At 40.0% G+C, this 20,712-nt stretch overlaps 1 protein-coding gene across 3 annotated transcripts in view; it reads left to right on the top strand.

Moving 5' to 3' along the window:
• The window catches only part of ephb3a (eph receptor B3a), a 72,516-nt gene that overhangs the window by 37,819 nt on the left and 13,985 nt on the right, over nt 1-20,712 (top strand). Inside the window, exons 7-12 of one of the 3 annotated variants that reach the window (XM_007554863.2) lie at nt 1,272-1,428; nt 1,610-1,718; nt 2,018-2,065; nt 5,266-5,282; nt 14,421-14,543; nt 15,209-15,456. In XM_007554863.2, coding sequence (XP_007554925.1) covers nt 1,272-1,428; nt 1,610-1,718; nt 2,018-2,065; nt 5,266-5,282; nt 14,421-14,543; nt 15,209-15,456 — 702 coding nt within the window. Of the gene's footprint in view, nt 1-1,271; nt 1,429-1,609; nt 1,719-2,017; nt 2,071-5,265; nt 5,389-6,051; nt 6,959-10,420; nt 10,578-10,762; nt 10,872-11,170; nt 11,224-14,420; nt 14,544-15,208; nt 15,457-20,712 lie in introns of those variants that run through there. The other 2 variants (XM_007554862.2, XM_016672886.1) reach the window with 2 other exon arrangements.

Raw genomic sequence — 20,712 nt, 5'->3', positions numbered from 1 at the left:
AGGGTGTCAATAAATATCAGTAGATTAGAAAATATGATTGAATGTGATTACTGTGTGCAGTTCAGTGATAGAAATCTGACTTTTTGTGGCGTTACCATGACCTTACAGTTACCCCAAAAAAGAAGCAATAAATGATTTTTGTTTTAATTAGAGATGTGCTCAGCCATTTTTTTCCACTTCTGATACAAATATGAGGATTAGTATTAGCTGAGATCAATACAATAGAGAAAAATAATTTTTTTAACTTAAAATGTCTCCTTTTTTTAAACATAGACATAAATGCACTGAATTACAAATTAATCTGATAACTCTGCATCAGTATAGCTCAGTTAAATCCACCAACAGCTTCAGAAGTTGGTCAAGCATGTAAAAACAAAATTTGTTCAGGAGCTGTTCTAATAGGAGTAGAACAGCCAATGTAAAATAAATAGTAAAGGAACTGATAAAAAAATAGGTTGGCTATTTTGGTCAAACATATAAAAGAAAATGTAACAAACTTTCTTTCAAATGATTCAGAAAGAACAATTAGGAATTCTAAATATGTAAATTAAATAATAAAGCATAACGTCGTTCAGAACAAAGCATAGAATTAGTCTGAATAGATCTATCTTTATAGATCAGGGACATTGTCACCGATACCCAATCTAGAATTTTTTCAATATTGGGACTAATACAGTTATTATCAAATTGGTGCATTTCAAATTTTAAAGGTCCAATTTTTAGAAAGAATCTATTTTTCATATATCTGTTAAAACTGTCACCATATCATGACAGTCTGTTATGACACACAGTCTGATAGAGGGACCTCCTCTGTTTGCTTCTATCATCGTCTGAAGAAATGCACCGCTCCCAAACAAAAACAACCAATCAGAGCCAGGAGCGCCGTCAGTCAAACCTCATGTTCCCGCTGCTAAATGAGCTAACGGCACAGAAACAAGTTACAGGAAAACCGTTTATCTGCTGTCAGTGGTGGCCATGGTAACTAGCATTAGCATTTATGACAGACTGTTAACTTCATCGTAGCATAAAGTGAGGGGACAGGGAGGCAGAGTGGCATGAGCATGGCCATGATTGACTGCACTAAGCCACGCCTCCTGTCTCTGATTGGCTGCTTCCAGTAAGCTCTGGGAGAAAGGAGAGGAGCTCAAGTTTTCTTCATACCATGCATTCACGACATAGTGACTGGTTCAACAAAAATGTAAAAAGAGTAATATTTTTAATAAAAAGTTACATTCTGCAGCTTTTGATGTTTTTTTGTTGTTTCCGGTCAGGGCCAGGCGATGGCTCACACCGTCACGTCCCAGCACAGTTCGGTCAACGTGGAGGGCCTGCGGGCGGCCACGCCCTACGTGGTGCAGGTCAGGGCCCGCACCGTGGCCGGGTACGGTCGCTACAGCAACCCCATGGACTTCAGCACCAACCTGCACAGTACGAGCGCTTTCCTCCCTCTGCTGTCTGTCCTTGATGGTCTGCTGCCATAGCTTTTCCTAATGAAGGTTCAGGCTTAATAGCTTTTATGACCGACTTAATTGGTATCCATTACACATCCAGCTCCAGCTGCTCTTTAATCCGTCTGCTGGTATTTATTCGTATGTGTTTTACAATCCAGGTGACCCCCAGAAGTCGGTGCAGGACCAGCTGACTCTCATCATAGGCTCAGTCTTGGCCGGTCTGGTGGTCGTCGTTGCCTTGGTGGTTATCGCTGTTGTCTGCCTTAAGTAAGTGTTTGATTTTTTTCCTCTTTTCCATCCCTGACAACACGAACTACATGTTTCGCCGTGTTAATTAGACTTTGAACAAAGAGGCTCATTAAATTTTCAGATGAATTCAAAGGGTGTGCGCTTCCATGCAACTCTTGCCTCTTAAGCTCCAAGGAAAAGAAAGCAGCGGCGCTCTTCCTCGGCCTGGCTTCCCGGCTGATGTCGGAGCGGTTTATTAGCTCGATTTCGCCGCGCCTGGGAAAGAGCCGCAGCTGATTGTGTGAATGTGACTCTGCTCATGTGCTTGTTGTTTACAGGAAGCAGCGCAGCGGGTCGGAGCTGGAGTACACCGAGAAACTGCAGCAGTACAGTGAGTTTCTGTGTCCTGCTCCTCTATGCTGCTGTAGTCATGCCAGTACAGTTAACCAACTGATTTGGTCAATTATCCAATCACCTGTTTTGAGTCAAAGAAGACATGTTCCTGTTAGCTCGGAGGAAGTCAGACCTCGCAGATGAAGCAGAGAGTTAGATGCATGTGCTGCCGGAGGGTTATTGATTATTGGGAGAAGAAGAAATAAGTCAAAGAGTGAAACAATGGTTTTTATTGATCTGCATTATTTCTGAGGAGATTTTAGCATGCACACAGCCTCTGCATTTCCATTGTTGCTGTTTGATTTTTTTTCTTTTTTTGCCTTTGTTGTTTTTCTGATTTTTCCTCAACTGTGCCAAATTGAACAAACTACCCCCTAGTTTAGTTATCAACTAAACACTATAATTTGTTCAGATTAATGTTTACAACCAAAACAAAGGATAAAAAATATGAGAATGACCAATAAACTGCAAATTGTGATTTGAAAATTATGGAGTGCTGACTGTAAAGTTATGCAATCAATAATGAAGAGCAATAATTTGGGTTATTTAGCGGGAAAAAAAATGGAGGTACAAAGTTATATTTTCACAATGTTGTTCATGCATTTTTATATGTCGCAGTTCTAAATATTTAATCCACAAGCTAAATAATTATTTGTAAAACAATTTAGCTAGCTAAGAACGAAATAGTTAGCCTGCACACTAAATATTTATGGAGCTAAATTTATAGGGATAAATATTTACACATTTAGCATGCTAACTGTACATTTAGTTCGAAGTTAGCATGCTAACTGCATATTTAGTTGAAGTTAGCATGCTAACTGTATATTAGTTTGAAGTTAGCATGCTAACTACAATACAGTTTGTCACTGACAATTATAAATGACATGATGAATTTATGACTTTAAAAAATTAAACCCCCTTCATTTTCTGTTCATTTTTGACTGTGCAGTTTTACAATGAAACCCATAAAAATGACCTATTTCTATTAGTTAGCTCTGGTGTTGCATTCAGTGACCACATTGAGAAGTTGTCACTAGTGATGTTGGCCTCTTAATGTGAGGCAGGCCATGGCAGGTTTATTTAAATAGCACCGTTCATACCCAAAGCAACAATGCGTGCAACAGCCTGCTGTCGCTACATGTTGGTCCAGGAGGAGTGAACGCTGCAAGTCAGCGACTAGATGCAATCTGAGTTTCCTTAGATGGAAACTTTTAACCATTTAGATTAATGAACTAATCTTGATAACAATGAAGTATTTGAAATATGTGTAACTGACTTTGGCATATGTCTGTATCAATAGATTTGATGGAATTTCTTCCCAAATTTTCTACAGATTTACACTGTTTTGAATTTGTGCTGCATAAACTGAATTCAATTGGCACTGTTTGACGAATGGCAGCGGTTCACCAATTTCAAGTATGAGGAGTCACTGATGGTTTTTAAAACCTTGCAGCAATTCTGAAAAAAAAAAATCCAACATTTTGTTGTGTGACCATTGTGTTGTACTTATATTTTTAGATTTTTCAGCACATATTCTGTGATGTAAACCACTGAAATATTTCATAAGTTTAAAGGTTTTGAAACTCATGTATGTCAGAAATGTGATTTTTCCACAATTCATACAGAGAGGCTGGGAATCAACTTGTAGGTGAAATCCAGACTGATGGTGACCCTTTCTTAACTTGGAGTGTTTGGAGTTGATGAGTTTTCTGGCCTCAGCTCCTCTCGGATCTGGAGAATTTCTTGGTCATTACCACAACATTTTAACAATCTGATCTTTTGTTTTCACTTATGCTCCATAACGCGCTGCTCTCCCGCATGCTGGCAAATCAACAGATCATGGTGTTCAAGTTGTTCCTGGATTGTAGGAAGACGACATTCTTGGAGGATGTTTTCGTTCCACTTTTTGTTCTTGGGCTGAAGTAAAACCACATGATAAGAAGCAACCACACACATGGACCGAATCAAGATGTTTCACTGTTGTCACAACATGGGGCTAATGGAAACGCTCATCTTTTCTGCATTGAGCATTGCATTGCATTTGATTTTGTCAATCTCCCAACAGTCACAAGGATCAATCAGGGAAATTCATTTTGACTGCTTGTCCTTCTACTTGTTCCCTTGTTGTCAAAGGCCGTTGTTCAAAAATTGCTGCTTTGGCCACTGCTGTGTGGAAACTGCTGGTATTTTCATGTGTTCATTGGGGAAAAGTTCCACATTTAGACAGCACTGCCAAAGAAGCACCTTCAATCCACTGTAGTTGTTATGCCAGGCCACTAGATGGCACTGTGATTTTGGCATGTTGTCGAAACGCATATGTGCTTTCGAACATTGGCTTCCGCCTCACTTACAAAAAACATTAACCAGTCTCTGATAAAACAAGTGCTCATTCTTATTGGAAGTTCTGCCATTATTTGTTGTCTTCCCATGCAACAAATCCTGTAGTCGTGCATTCTGCACATATGTGCCTTCACACCTTTGTAGAAAGTCTGTATCTTAGGGTGTTCCCAAAAAGACTTGGTTTCAAACAGTGTCAAACGCTGCATTTCCATTACAAATATATTCCGGGAATATATTTCTGGATATGTTTGTTTAAGCCTTGTTTGCTGATCATTAAGTTCCGGTTGGTCCAAAATAAAAAACATTCTTTAGGTTATTCATGCCAGGAGTTTCTATAATGCAATTTTAGCGAAATGCTTTAACACAGGAACTGTTTTTTGGGGAGGTAACTCAAGAACAAAAGTGATTCTATTGAACATGTGATTTCACCCGGATTCTTTCAAAACTCCACCTGTGCTGATAACATGATGATACGGAAATCCTATTGGCTGGCAGTTTTATTCCAGGACAAAAATGCTAAGAAAATGGGTTTATGTCACGAAGTAAACCTTTAAGCCAAAAAAAAATAAATAAATAAAAAAAATTGCTCAATGCAGCTTTCATTGGATTTTACCTTTAGCCTGTCAATAAGGAACCTTGTAGAGTTTCAGACATAAAAATGAGAAGCCGTTATAAAAATTCACAAAGTACATTACACTATTCACTCCAAAATGCTAATATAGAAATCAACTTTATTTATTTAACTTCAAATCTGACCACAGTTGTGTTTTCAGCGATCACTCTCTATGTTCCGCCTCCAATTATCCGGTACACATGCAAGGCTCTGATCTTTCTTTCTTGTTTTTCCTCCTAGTTTCTCCAGGGGTCAAGGTGTACATTGACCCCTTCACCTATGAGGACCCCAACGATGCGGTTCACGAGTTTGCCAAAGAGATAGACATCTCTTGTGTGAAAATCGAAGAAGTAATTGGTGCAGGTAAGCGCAGCAGCCGCTTTTGTTCGGGAGGAGAAAGAGACGGCTTTAGTTTGTTATTCCTCAGAGCCTCGGAGGAATAAGTCCTCTCTGGGAGAAAAAGGGATAGCATTCACAGTGCCCTTGAAAGCTGGAAAGTACTGACGTGACTGTTACTTTTTCCCCTTCTAGATTGTTTTCTTTTCTCTTTTTATTTCTCTCCAGCAGCATGTTTTGTCCTGATGAGTCTGGTCCTGCTCGTCCAACTTTCATGCATCCCTATGTTTTCTTTCTTTCTCTCTCTCTCTTACTTCCCTGTAAACATACTTGCTAGGCACTAGATGCAAAACCCTCAAGTACTTCGCCCATCCTCTGTCTCCCTGCAACACACCCAGGTTGCACCCTCGACCGATACCAGTCACCCCCTCTCTCCCCAACATGTTTGATCCTTGAATCCCCCCTCCACAACCCTAAGATTTCCTCTTCTTTTTTTCTAAACGTGTCCCACAGTTGAAGCCGACCCTCAACTCTTTCAAGTCAGTCCTTCACACCCAAATCCGACCAGTAACTCTCCCTCTTCCTGCATTTCCCCCCAACTCCCTCTTTCCCGACACCTTCCCTCTGCTCACTCAACCCCCTCCCCACATCACCCTCCCTCCCTCCCGCCACTTTGTTCTCTTGCTGCAGGTGAATTTGGCGAAGTGTGCCGCGGCCGCCTCAAGCAGGCCGGCCGCCGGGAGATGGTGGTGGCGATCAAGACTCTCAAGGCGGGCTACACCGAGCGCCAGAGGCGAGACTTCCTCGCCGAGGCCTCCATCATGGGTCAGTTCGACCACCCCAACGTAATTCGGCTGGAGGGTGTCCTGACACGGAGCTGCCCTGTCCTCATCATCACTGAATTTATGGAAAACGGCGCGCTGGATTCCTTCCTGAGGGTGAGCATGCTGGGAGTTGCAAATTGCGGCACCTCTGACGGGGAAGATTACTTTCTGCTCGCATCAAAGCCGAAAGGAACACACACGCAGACAGTCAGCCACAGCACCTTTGGGTTATTGGAATGTTTTACTGCGTGTAAAACAGCCTGAGGCGCTCGCTTGCTGAGTGATAGACATTAAACGTGTAATAGAAAGCTTGAAGACAGGCATTGTGTCTTTGCTTGACGCGGCTGAGTGATGCTGACAGCCTCTTCGCGGCACAAGCTCCTGCTGGATAACTTGTCACACGCAGACTTTTGGATAAGTTTGCTTTGGTGTGTTAGAGAGTCCCCGTACAACCACTGAATACATTATCGATCAGAGTTGTCTGTACACACCAAACCGCCTACGCAAAATGTTGAACAAAGGCAGGATGAAAAATGAGATGTCACAAGGTACATTTCCAGCTGCGTGGGGGCTATTACATGTCATTTACATTCAATAACGCTCGTTTTCCTGCATGGCTGAACTTTGAACATGTCTACTCTGTGAAACTGGGGGGAAATGAGGCTGCTTCATGCTAGTTTTGTCTCATGTTGCTTGGCGTGATAACTGCTTTAGCTATCAGCAGCTTGGGTCAGGGGTGTTCTGGAGATTCAGGAGTCTTGACATCTTCCAGCTTGTTTTGATTTATTTCCATTTCATTGGGTTCCATTCCATTTGCTCACAAATAAAAGCATGTTTCCACCACAGAAACTTTGTCCAGGGATTTCATGTCCCCCTCCTAATTCAGTAAATCATTTTAAAATACTTTAGTCATATGAATATTTTATGGTTTTAAGTGGAAATAAGGACAATCGTTTTCCCTCTGAATCGATAACAGATCCAGGAGCCCAGCCAAGACGCCTGTTCATGCATATTAGATACATACCGAGAAGTGTAATGCAGGCATGTTACCACCATCTCGTGGTCAGAGTGGTCATTTATTTAATTACTACTATGCCCACTTATGCCTAGTGCTGCAAAATTGCATCATGCTTTCATATATATTCCATGCATGTGTTTTATTGAAATGAGCAATTTGTTCTTAACTCTGAATCTGCCTGAAGGTAAAAACACATACACATATAGATATGTCAAATTCAGGAATGAAGGATTGAAAAAACAAGGTGGTGCCTGGGCTGTGGTGTATGCTCCCATTGCACACATCTGTCAGGCTTTGTTTATTACATATCTGTGAATGTTACAAACATCATCTGACTTTTGGGTGACGATTACGTTCTCGTTTCTCAGTGTAAATGCTGCGAAATGATTCACACTTTATGGCCAAACTGCAGTATTTTTAATCCCAACGAGAGCCGCTTCTCCTCTCCTGTTAGAGCAACAAGGAGTACTGCGTCAGCAAAATCTCTTTCATTTTCTACAGTTGCAGCTTTCTCCATACTTTGTAGTGACTCTAAGTTATAAAGTCAATCAATCAAGTTTATTTGCATGGCACATTTCAGCAATAAGGCGGGTCAGAGTGCTTTTCATCATAAAATCGCAAAAATAAAGACATAAAAACATCAAACAGACACCAATTGAGAACCCAATAACAAACATTACATTTTGTCAAGTACCATCATCAAAACCATCAAATATGTTGGTCCATGTTCCAGTGATTATGGGTTGAAAGCAACTAACTCAACTGCAGTAATCAATGCGACTAAAGATAAACGGATGGATGAGATGTTGAGACATTTGTTCTCTAATTCTGGAAATGTTCTTCGGGCGATAGAAGGCCGACTTTCTAACTGTCTTTATGTGGCTCTTAAAGTGTCGTCTGTCTGACAGAATTGTCAGTCACAGCTCTTTTGCTGAAAATCATAGCTCTTATTTTTGCGCCCAACTTGCTTAGAGAGAACTTGGTTGACGTTACTGAGTTGGGAGGATTGTTCTTTACCATTTCACAGAAAAAGAAAAAAAAAACATTAATTTGAGATGTATGTCTTGACTGATTTTTGGTGTTGACTCTGCACAATAGGTATATAACAAGGTCTTGCAATATTGCAATCTCATTATATTCTATCATCAAAGTAAATTGTGTCTTTTGAAGCTTTAAATTTGACACCCTTGCTGTATTTGAAGTAATAAGGGACGTAGCTCTTGAGATGCACACAGTCACAGAGTCGACTAATAAAAAGCTTGCTGAGCGGGGTGATAACATTATTATGTTGTCTGTGTGTCAACATTTTGGGTGCGCAGTAAAAAGAGACTGTGACAGAGAATAGGAGTGATTTCTAAGCAGTGTAAGAACATTGTGATAGGCTAACTGTTAACCGCTAATGATGCTAAAGTTAGCAAAGAAGGCTTATGAACCGTTTTTTGATGAATTTAGACAACATTCGACAATCACTAGTTGAAAAAGTGGAGCTCTATAACTCCATATTGAACAGATATTCTTTAAAACTCACCGCAAGCTTTATGAAACCTTTATCCTGTTTGTGAACACAGTTATTTTTCTACGCTTTTTTGATAAGCTCCTAAATGTTAGATTTTTGTTAGCATAGTCAGACATTTTTGATCAAAAAGTACTTTAGAATTTTTCTATTTTTTTTTTATAAAAAAATGTATCTATGTAAAATAGAACCATCTTTTTATTGTATGTAATTCCATTTTGATTTATCCTCTTGTAGTTCATTTATACAGTCGCCTGGAAGGACTTAGCAAAATGCAAAAGCCACAACTAGAAAAATAAAAGCTATGCTAAAACGAACCACTATGTTAGCAAGTTTAGCATAATTACCATTGTGGCTCATCTGGTTGAAGTTGTGCTTTTTTGTTGTGGCGTAGTTTTTTTTTTTTTTTTTTTTTTTTTTTTTCATTTTTATGACCCTTCTTTGCCACTATAAATTTAGATGGATGTAGAACTAATTACTGGTTTTTGTAAACTATCTTCATTGTAAAAAAAACAAAAAACAAACAAAAAAAAACAAACAGTGAAATCGTCATGAAGTTGGAGTTGGAGGCTCATTTCATGCAGTAGAAATAGTGCAGTTTAATGGGTGGAGTTGGTGGGTGAAACCCCCTGATTGAACTCTTCCCTACATCCACTGGTTTCCCTCTGAGCTCTGAGGTTGAGGATGAACTCGGGCTTCTTTAAGTAACTACCAAACCATCCTACCCAGCAGCACTGTAACAATTTATTAAACTGTATCCTGCTGACTGCGTTGGGGCCGCTGTTTGTGGTAACCACAACTTCCTCAGATAATTAGGCTACTTTGTAAGTTTTATTTGGACTGTCAATGCCCCCGTCGATAGACTGAAATAGGTTTTAGGCTGAGTGAGAAAGTAAAACTCGTCTCTATCTCTCCGAGTTGCTGCTCTGTTTCATATCCTTGGTTTGAAATTGTGCCATTGTTAGTCGTTCTTCTGTAAGACGAAAAAGAAGTGTGCCCAAGCACAGCACGCTCTGTGGAAATTAGTGTAACATGACTGTTCCTGTCAGTAATCACTGGAGCTACATCCACTGAACAACATAAATACCAGTTAAACATTTTTTTCATTTTTTTTTTTCAATTCAGCCCTGCTGCTGCTAAATTAACTTTGCATATTGATTCTTATGGTTCTAATTTTGATTTAGGTTCATTGTATTACACACTTACACATCCGGTGAGGTGCAGAGGTGAGCAACCTGTGGCTCTTACAACCCAAATAGGAAATGTTTTCATTTATGAAGACAATCAGAAAGTGAGGTTGTAGCTGTACGATGTCTAAAACAAAGGCTACCAAAAGTGAAACGCTTTCAAAAGTAATTTAGTTTTATTTATTTTACCATTATATTTTTACCTAGCTTTGTTTTTGTTTTNGGTAACTAGCATTAGCATTTATGACAGACTGTTAACTTCATCGTAGCATAAAGTGAGGAGAGAGGGAGGCAGAGTGGCATGAGCATGGCCATGATTGACTGCACTAAGCCACGCCTCCTGTCTCTGATTGGCTGCTTCCAGTAAGCTCTGGGAGAAAGGAGAGGAGCTCAAGTTTTCTTCATACCATGCATTCACGACATAGTGACTGGTTCAACAAAAATGTAAAAAGAGTAATATTTTTAATAAAAAGTTACATTCTGCAGCTTTTGATGTTTTTTTGTTGTTTCCGGTCAGGGCCAGGCGATGGCTCACACCGTCACGTCCCAGCACAGCTCGGTCAATGTGGAGGGCCTGCGGGCGGCCACGCCCTACGTGGTGCAGGTCAGGGCCCGCACCGTGGCCGGGTACGGTCGCTACAGCAACCCCATGGACTTCAGCACCAACCTGCACAGTACGAGCGCTTTCCTCCCTCCCTCTGCTGTCTGTCCTTGATGGTCTGCTGCCATAGCTTTTCCTAATGAAGGTTCAGGCTTAATAGCTTTTATGACCGACTTAATTGGTATCCATTACACATCCAGCTCCAGCTGCTCTTTAATCCGTCTGCTGGTATTTATTCGTATGTGTTTTACAATCCAGGTGACCCCCAGAAGTCGGTGCAGGACCAGCTGACTCTCATCATAGGCTCAGTCTTGGCCGGTCTGGTGGTCGTCGTTGCCTTGGTGGTTATCGCTGTTGTCTGCCTTAAGTAAGTGTTTGATTTTTTTCCCCTTTTCCATCCCTGACAACACGAACTACATGTTTCGCCGTGTTAATTAGACTTTGAACAAAGAGGCTCATTAAATTTTCAGATGAATTCAAAGGGTGTGCGCTTCCATGCAACTCTTGCCTCTTAAGCTCCAAGGAAAAGAAAGCAGCGGCGCTCTTCCTCGGCCTGGCTTCCCGGCTGATGTCGGAGCGGTTTATTAGCTCGATTTCGCCGCGCCTGGGAAAGAGCCGCAGCTGATTGTGTGAATGTGACTCTGCTCATGTGCTTGTTGTTTACAGGAAGCAACGCAGCGGGTCGGAGCTGGAGTACACCGAGAAACTGCAGCAGTACAGTGAGTTTCTGTGTCCTTCTCCTCTCTGCTGCTGTAGTCATGCCAGTACAGTTAACCAACTGATTTGGTCAATTATCCAATCACCTGTTTTGAGTCAAAGAAGACATGTTCCTGTTAGCTCGGAGGAAGTCAGACCTCGCAGATGAAGCAGAGAGTTAGATGCATGTGCTGCCGGAGGGTTATTGATTATTGGGAGAAGAAGAAATAAGTCAAAGAGTGAAACAATGGTTTTTATTGATCTGCATTATTTCTGAGGAGATTTTAGCATGCACACAGCCTCTGCATTTCCATTGTTGCTGTTTGATTTTTTTTCTTTTTTTGCCTTTGTTGTTTTTCTGATTTTTCCTCAACTGTGCCAAATTGAACAAACTACCCCCTAGTTTAGTTATCAACTAAACACTATAATTTGTTCAGATTAATGTTTACAACCAAAACAAAGGATAAAAAATATGAGAATGACCAATAAACTGCAAATTGTGATTTGAAAATTATGGAGTGCTGACTGTAAAGTTATGCAATCAATAATGAAGAGCAATAATTTGGGTTATTTAGCGGGAAAAAAAATGGAGGTACAAAGTTATATTTTCACAATGTTGTTCATGCATTTTTATATGTCGCAGTTCTAAATATTTAATCCACAAGCTAAATAGTTATTTGTAAAACAATTTAGCTAGCTAAGAGCGAAATAGTTAGCCTGCACACTAAATATTTATGGAGCCAAATATTTATAGGGATAAATATTTACACATTTAGCATGCTAACTGTACATTTAGTTCGAAGTTAGCATGCTAACTGCATATTTAGTTGAAGTTAGCATGCTAACTGTATATTAGTTTGAAGTTAGCATGCTAACTACAATACAGTTTGTCACTGACAATTATAAATGACATGATGAATTTATGACTTTAAAAAATTAAACCCCCTTCATTTTCTGTTCATTTTTGACTGTGCAGTTTTACAATGAAACCCATAAAAATGACCTATTTCTATTAGTTAGCTCTGGTGTTGCATTCAGTGACCACATTGAGAAGTTGTCACTAGTGATGTTGGCCTCTTAATGTGAGGCAGGCCATGGCAGGTTTATTTAAATAGCACCGTTCATACCCAAAGCAACAATGCGTGCAACAGCCTGCTGTCGCTACATGTTGGTCCAGGAGGAGTGAACGCTGCAAGTCAGCGACTAGATGCAATCTGAGTTTCCTTAGATGGAAACTTTTAACCATTTAGATTAATGAACTAATCTTGATAACAATGAAGTATTTGAAATATGTGTAACTGACTTTGGCATATGTCTGTATCAATAGATTTGATGGAATTTCTTCCCAAATTTTCTACAGATTTACACTGTTTTGAATTTGTGCTGCATAAACTGAATTCAATTGGCACTGTTTGACGAATGGCAGCGGTTCACCAATTTCAAGTATGAGGAGTCACTGATGGTTTTTAAAACCTTGCAGCAATTCTGAAAAAAAAAAATCCAACATTTTGTTGTGTGACCATTGTGTTGTACTTATATTTTTAGATTTTTCAGCACATATTCTGTGATGTAAACCACTGAAATATTTCATAAGTTTAAAGGTTTTGAAACTCATGTATGTCAGAAATGTGATTTTTCCACAATTCATACAGAGAGGCTGGGAATCAACTTGTAGGTGAAATCCAGACTGATGGTGACCCTTTCTTAACTTGGAGTGTTTGGAGTTGATGAGTTTTCTGGCCTCAGCTCCTCTCGGATCTGGAGAATTTCTTGGTCATTACCACAACATTTTAACAATCTGATCTTTTGTTTTCACTTATGCTCCATAACGCGCTGCTCTCCCGCATGCTGGCAAATCAACAGATCATGGTGTTCAAGTTGTTCCTGGATTGTAGGAAGACGACATTCTTGGAGGATGTTTTCGTTCCACTTTTTGTTCTTGGGCTGAAGTAAAACCACATGATAAGAAGCAACCACACACATGGACCGAATCAAGATGTTTCACTGTTGTCACAACATGGGGCTAATGGAAACGCTCATCTTTTCTGCATTGAGCATTGCATTGCATTTGATTTTGTCAATCTCCCAACAGTCACAAGGATCAATCAGGGAAATTCATTTTGACTGCTTGTCCTTCTACTTGTTCCCTTGTTGTCAAAGGCCGTTGTTCAAAAATTGCTGCTTTGGCCACTGCTGTGTGGAAACTGCTGGTATTTTCATGTGTTCATTGGGGAAAAGTTCCACATTTAGACAGCACTGCCAAAGAAGCACCTTCAATCCACTGTAGTTGTTATGCCAGGCCACTAGATGGCACTGTGATTTTGGCATGTTGTCGAAACGCATATGTGCTTTCGAACATTGGCTTCCGCCTCACTTACAAAAAACATTAACCAGTCTCTGATAAAACAAGTGCTCATTCTTATTGGAAGTTCTGCCATTATTTGTTGTCTTCCCATGCAACAAATCCTGTAGTCGTGCATTCTGCACATATGTGCCTTCACACCTTTGTAGAAAGTCTGTATCTTAGGGTGTTCCCAAAAAGACTTGGTTTCAAACAGTGTCAAACGCTGCATTTCCATTACAAATATATTCCGGGAATATATTTCTGGATATGTTTGTTTAAGCCTTGTTTGCTGATCATTAAGTTCCGGTTGGTCCAAAATAAAAAACATTCTTTAGGTTATTCATGCCAGGAGTTTCTATAATGCAATTTTAGCGAAATGCTTTAACACAGGAACTGTTTTTTGGGGAGGTAACTCAAGAACAAAAGTGATTCTATTGAACATGTGATTTCACCCGGATTCTTTCAAAACTCCACCTGTGCTGATAACATGATGATACGGAAATCCTATTGGCTGGCAGTTTTATTCCAGGACAAAAATGCTAAGAAAATGGGTTTATGTCACGAAGTAAACCTTTAAGCCAAAAAAAAATAAATAAATAAAAAAAATTGCTCAATGCAGCTTTCATTGGATTTTACCTTTAGCCTGTCAATAAGGAACCTTGTAGAGTTTCAGACATAAAAATGAGAAGCCGTTATAAAAATTCACAAAGTACATTACACTATTCACTCCAAAATGCTAATATAGAAATCAACTTTATTTATTTAACTTCAAATCTGACCACAGTTGTGTTTTCAGCGATCACTCTCTATGTTCCGCCTCCAATTATCCGGTACACATGCAAGGCTCTGATCTTTCTTTCTTGTTTTTCCTCCTAGTTTCTCCAGGGGTCAAGGTGTACATTGACCCCTTCACCTATGAGGACCCCAACGATGCGGTTCACGAGTTTGCCAAAGAGATAGACATCTCTTGTGTGAAAATCGAAGAAGTAATTGGTGCAGGTAAGCGCAGCAGCCGCTTTTGTTCGGGAGGAGAAAGAGACGGCTTTAGTTTGTTATTCCTCAGAGCCTCGGAGGAATAAGTCCTCTCTGGGAGAAAAAGGGATAGCATTCACAGTGCCCTTGAAAGCTGGAAAGTACTGACGTGACTGTTACTTTTTCCCCTTCTAGATTGTTTTCTTTTCTCTTTTTATTTCTCTCCAGCAGCATGTTTTGTCCTGATGAGTCTGGTCCTGCTCACCCAACTTTCATGCATCCCTATGTTTTCTTTCTTTCTTTCTCTCTCTCTTACTTCCCTGTAAACATACTTGCTAGGCACTAGATGCAAAACCCTCAAGTACTTCGCCCATCCTCTGTCTCCCTGCAACACACCCAGGTTGCACCCTCGACCGATACCAGTCACCCCCTCTCTCCCCAACATGTTTGATCCTTGAATCCCCCCTCCACAACCCTAAGATTTCCTCTTCTTTTTTTCTAAACGTGTCCCACAGTTGAAGCCGACCCTCAACTCTTTCAAGTCAGTCCTTCACACCCAAATCCGACCAGTAACTCTCCCTCTTCCTGCATTTCCCCCCAACTCCCTCTTTCCCGACACCTTCCCTCTGCTCACTCAACCCCCTCCCCACATCACCCTCCCTCCCTCCCGCCACTTTGTTCTCTTGCTGCAGGTGAATTTGGCGAAGTGTGCCGCGGCCGCCTCAAGCAGGCCGGCCGCCGGGAGATGGTGGTGGCGATCAAGACTCTCAAGGCGGGCTACACCGAGCGCCAGAGGCGAGACTTCCTCGCCGAGGCCTCCATCATGGGTCAGTTCGACCACCCCAACGTAATTCGGCTGGAGGGTGTCCTGACACGGAGCTGCCCTGTCCTCATCATCACTGAATTTATGGAAAACGGCGCGCTGGATTCCTTCCTGAGGGTGAGCATGCTGGGAGTTGCAAATTGCGGCACCTCTGACGGGGAAGATTACTTTCTGCTCGCATCAAAGCCGAAAGGAACACACACGCAGACAGTCAGCCACAGCACCTTTGGGTTATTGGAATGTTTTACTGCGTGTAAAACAGCCTGAGGCGCTCGCTTGCTGAGTGATAGACATTAAACGTGTAATAGAAAGCTTGAAGACAGGCATTGTGTCTTTGCTTGACGCGGCTGAGTGATGCTGACAGCCTCTTCGCGGCACAAGCTCCTGCTGGATAACTTGTCACACGCAGACTTTTGGATAAGTTTGCTTTGGTGTGTTAGAGAGTCCCCGTACAACCACTGAATACATTATCGATCAGAGTTGTCTGTACACACCAAACCGCCTACGCAAAATGTTGAACAAAGGCAGGATGAAAAATGAGATGTCACAAGGTACATTTCCAGCTGCGTGGGGGCTATTACATGTCATTTACATTCAATAACGCTCGTTTTCCTGCATGGCTGAACTTTGAACATGTCTACTCTGTGAAACTGGGGGGAAATGAGGCTGCTTCATGCTAGTTTTGTCTCATGTTGCTTGGCGTGATAACTGCTTTAGCTATCAGCAGCTTGGGTCAGGGGTGTTCTGGAGATTCAGGAGTCTTGACATCTTCCAGCTTGTTTTGATTTATTTCCATTTCATTGGGTTCCATTCCATTTGCTCACAAATAAAAGCATGTTTCCACCACAGAAACTTTGTCCAGGGATTTCATGTCCCCCTCCTAATTCAGTAAATCATTTTAAAATACTTTAGTCATATGAATATTTTATGGTTTTAAGTGGAAATAAGGACAATCGTTTTCCCTCTGAATCGATAACAGATCCAGGAGCCCAGCCAAGACGCCTGTTCATGCATATTAGATACATACCGAGAAGTGTAATGCAGGCATGTTACCACCATCTCGTGGTCAGAGTGGTCATTTATTTAATTACTACTATGCCCACTTATGCCTAGTGCTGCAAAATTGCATCATGCTTTCATATATATTCCATGCATGTGTTTTATTGAAATGAGCAATTTGTTCTTAACTCTGAATCTGCCTGAAGGTAAAAACACATACACATATAGATATGTCAAATTCAGGAATGAAGGATTGAAAAAACAAGGTGGTGCCTGGGCTGTGGTGTATGCTCCCATTGCACACATCTGTCAGGCTTTGTTTATTACATATCTGTGAATGTTACAAACATCATCTGACTTTTGGGTGACGATTACGTTCTCGTTTCTCAGTGTAAATGCTGCGAAATGATTCACACTTTATGGCCAAACTGCAGTATTTTTAATCCCAACGAGAGCCGCTTCTCCTCTCCTGTTAGAGCAACAAGGAGTACTGCGTCAGCAAAATCTCTTTCATTTTCTACAGTTGCAGCTTTCTCCATACTTTGTAGTGACTCTAAGTTATAAAGTCAATCAATCAAGTTTATTTGCATGGCACATTTCAGCAATAAGGCGGTTCAGAGTGCTTTTCATCATAAAATCGCAAAAATAAAGACATAAAAACATCAAACAGACACCAATTGAGAACCCAGTAACAAACATTACATTTTGTCGAGTACCATCATCAAAACCATCAAATATGTTGGTCCATGTTCCAGTGATTATGGGTTGAAAGCAACTAACTCAACTGCAGTAATCAATGCGACTAAAGATAAACGGATGGATGAGATGTTGAGACATTAGTTCTCTAATTCTGGAAATGTTCTTCGGGTGATAGAAGGCCGACTTTCTAACTGTCTTTATGTGGCTCTTAAAGTGTCGTCTGTCTGACAGAATTGTCAGTCACAGCTCTTTTGCTGAAAATCATAGCTCTTATTTTTGCGCCCAACTTGCTTAGAGAGAACTTGGTTGACGTTACTGAGTTGGGAGGATTGTTCTTTACCATTTCACAGAAAAAGAAAAAAAAAACATTAATTTGAGATGTATGTCTTGACTGATTTTTGGTGTTGACTCTGCACAATAGGTATATAACAAGGTCTTGCAATATTGCAATCTCATTATATTCTATCATCAAAGTAAATTGTGTCTTTTGAAGCTTTAAATTTGACACCCTTGCTGTATTTGAAGTAATAAGGGACGTAGCTCTTGAGATGCACACAGTCACAGAGTCGACTAATAAAAAGCTTGCTGAGCGGGGTGATAACATTATTATGTTGTCTGTGTGTCAACATTTTGGGTGCGCAGTAAAAAGAGACTGTGACAGAGAATAGGAGTGATTTCTAAGCAGTGTAAGAACATTGTGATAGGCTAACTGTTAACCGCTAATGATGCTAAAGTTAGCAAAGAAGGCTTATGAACCGTTTTTTGATGAATTTAGACAACATTCGACAATCACTAGTTGAAAAAGTGGAGCTCTATAACTACATATTGAACAGATATTCTTTAAAACTCACCGCAAGCTTTATGAAACCTTTATCCTGTTTGTGAACACAGTTATTTTTCTACGCTTTTTTGATAAGCTCCTAAATGTTAGATTTTTGTTAGCATAGTCAGACATTTTTGATCAAAAAGTACTTTAGAATTTTTCTATTTTTTTTTTATAAAAAAATGTATCTATGTAAAATAGAACCATCTTTTTATTGTATGTAATTCCATTTTGATTTATCCTCTTGTAGTTAATTTCTACCGTCGCCTGGAAGGACTTGGCAAAATGCAAAAGCCACAACTAGAAAAATAAAAGCTATGCTAAAACGAACCACTATGTTAGCAAGTTTAGCATAATTACCATTGTGGCTCATCTGGTTGAAGTTGTGCTTTTTTGTTGTGGCGTAGTTTTTTTTTTTTTTTTTTTTTTTTTTTTTCATTTTTATGACCCTTCTTTGCCACTATAAATTTAGATGGATGTAGAACTAATTACTGGTTTTTGTAAACTATCTTCATTGTAAAAAAAACAAAAAACAAACAAAAAAAAACAAACAGTGAAATCGTCATGAAGTTGGAGTTGGAGGCTCATTTCATGCAGTAGAAATAGTGCAGTTTAATGGGTGGAGTTGGTGGGTGAAACCCCCTGATTGAACTCTTCCCTACATCCACTGGTTTCCCTCTGAGCTCTGAGGTTCAGGATGAACTCGGGCTTAAGTAACTACCAAACCATCCTACCCAGCAGCACTGTAACAATTTATTAAACTGTATCCTGCTGACTGCGTTGGGGCCGCTGTTTGTGGTAAACACAACTTCCTCAGATAATTAGGCTACTTTGTAAGTTTTATTTGGACTGTCAATGCCCCCGTCGATAGACTGAAATAGGTTTTAGGCTGAGTGAGAAAGTAAAACTCGTCTCTATCTCTCCGAGTTGCTGCTCTGTTTCATGTCCTCGGTTTGAAATTGTGCCATTGTTAGTCGTTCTTCTGTAAGACGAAAAAGAAGTGTGCCCAAGCACAGCACGCTCTGTGGAAATTAGTGTAACATGACTGTTCCTGTCAGTAATCACTGGAGCTACATCCACTGAACAACATAAATACCAGTTAAACATTTTTTTCATTTTTTTTTTTCAATTCAGCCCTGCTGCTGCTAAATTAACTTTGCATATTGATTCTTATGGTTCTAATTTTGATTTAGGTTCATTGTATTACACACTTACACATCCGGTGAGGTGCAGAGGTGAGCAACCTGTGGCTCTTACAACCCAAATAGGAAATGTTTTCATTTATGAAGACAATCAGAAAGTGAGGTTGTAGCTGTACGATGTCTAAAACAAAGGCTACCAAAAGTGAAACGCTTTCAAAAGTAATTTAGTTTTATTTATTTTACCATTATATTTTTACCTAGCTTTGTTTTTGTTTTGTTTTTTTTTGTTGTTGTTTTTTACTCATTCAGCTCAGTTCATTCAACAAAAAAATGACACATTTCCATGTAAAAGTTAGATTATTTATGTTGTTAAATGTGAAAGTACAAATAACCAGCACACACTAGAAATGCAACTTTTAACACACCATTTCCATTGACCATATGGTTTGAATTACAAAAATAAATTTGCTTAATGAAAACATGCCAATTTGGGGGAAAAAAACCCCCAAAACTTCATGCTTTTCAATAAAAAAAATTTGTTCCTGGGTGAGGAGGTTTTTCTTCTGTATTGAAATAAATGTATTTCTCAAAACGGCAATGGAAACACTCCTCTCACATCACATGAGTCATGTGAACACCCAGATGTTACTTCTGGAGGAAATGATGACGAAGATGACAGGAAGTGGTAGGAGGAAGATGGAACAGTATGTTTTGTAACGACACCATGTGAACAAACTTATTCATCATTTTTAATCGCATGTCTTATTAGAAATGACGCAATTGTAAAATTCTGGTTGTGTTTTTTCGACAGGAATACTGACAAAGTTTTGAGCGCATTTGTAATAGTAATAAAATAATAACATTGTTGCTGTAAAGATACAGTTCATAATTTCCTAAGTGTGTTTCTGTTAAAAGCAGCTCATATTCTACCTGCAGCAGATAACACCTGTTGTCATTAGTTGGTCCCACAGGCTGAAGCTAACAGCTTGCCGTAGAGGACAGGTGTCAGACTCCAGGCCTCCATGGCTGGCCTCCTGCAGCTTTTAGATGCACCTCTCTGTCAACACACCTGAATCACATAATTACCTTTAGTAGGACTCTATAGAATTTCAGTGCAAGAAGAGATAATTTGCTTCTTTGATTTAGGTGTGTTGGGAATTGGGACGCATCAAGAAGTTGCAGGACAGCAGCCCTCGAGGACTGGAGTTTGAAGTCTCTTAAAACAACTCCAGTCTCATAAATGTGATGTTTATGTTTGGCCTTACATTCAGTATTGGGTATTAGGTCTATTCCTGACACATACTGCCTTTGATTATAGCACAATCAACTGTATCCTTCAGTGGCTTTAAAAACTCTATATATCTGAAATATGACAAAAGCGATTTTACTTTGTAATTTAACGTCTTTGGCCTCTGTCCCTTTAAAACTTCCTACTCTTTCTAAAACTCCTACAAAGAGGTGAATCATTTATGCAGTTCACGTAATGGTTACAATAACTGTGACATTAAGTGAAGTGGTCCAAACAAAAGAAGGAAAAAAACAACAAAAGCTGATAGTGATTAAAGTTTTAACTTCATAAAATGTTATGTTCTGTTTTACTGGTTATGTATTTACTGTGACCAGGGAAGCTTCACATGTTGACACAGAAAGATCATTAGTGGCACGCTGCTAACTGTGTAAAACATCATCAGCTTCTGTGTAATTAACAAC

Source organism: Poecilia formosa, unplaced genomic scaffold (genome assembly GCF_000485575.1).
Source record: "Poecilia formosa unplaced genomic scaffold, Poecilia_formosa-5.1.2 Scaffold67, whole genome shotgun sequence".
Taxonomy (NCBI): domain Eukaryota; kingdom Metazoa; phylum Chordata; class Actinopteri; order Cyprinodontiformes; family Poeciliidae; genus Poecilia; species Poecilia formosa.
Note: the sequence above shows the minus strand (reverse complement) of the source record. Positions and strands in the feature narration are given on the sequence as shown.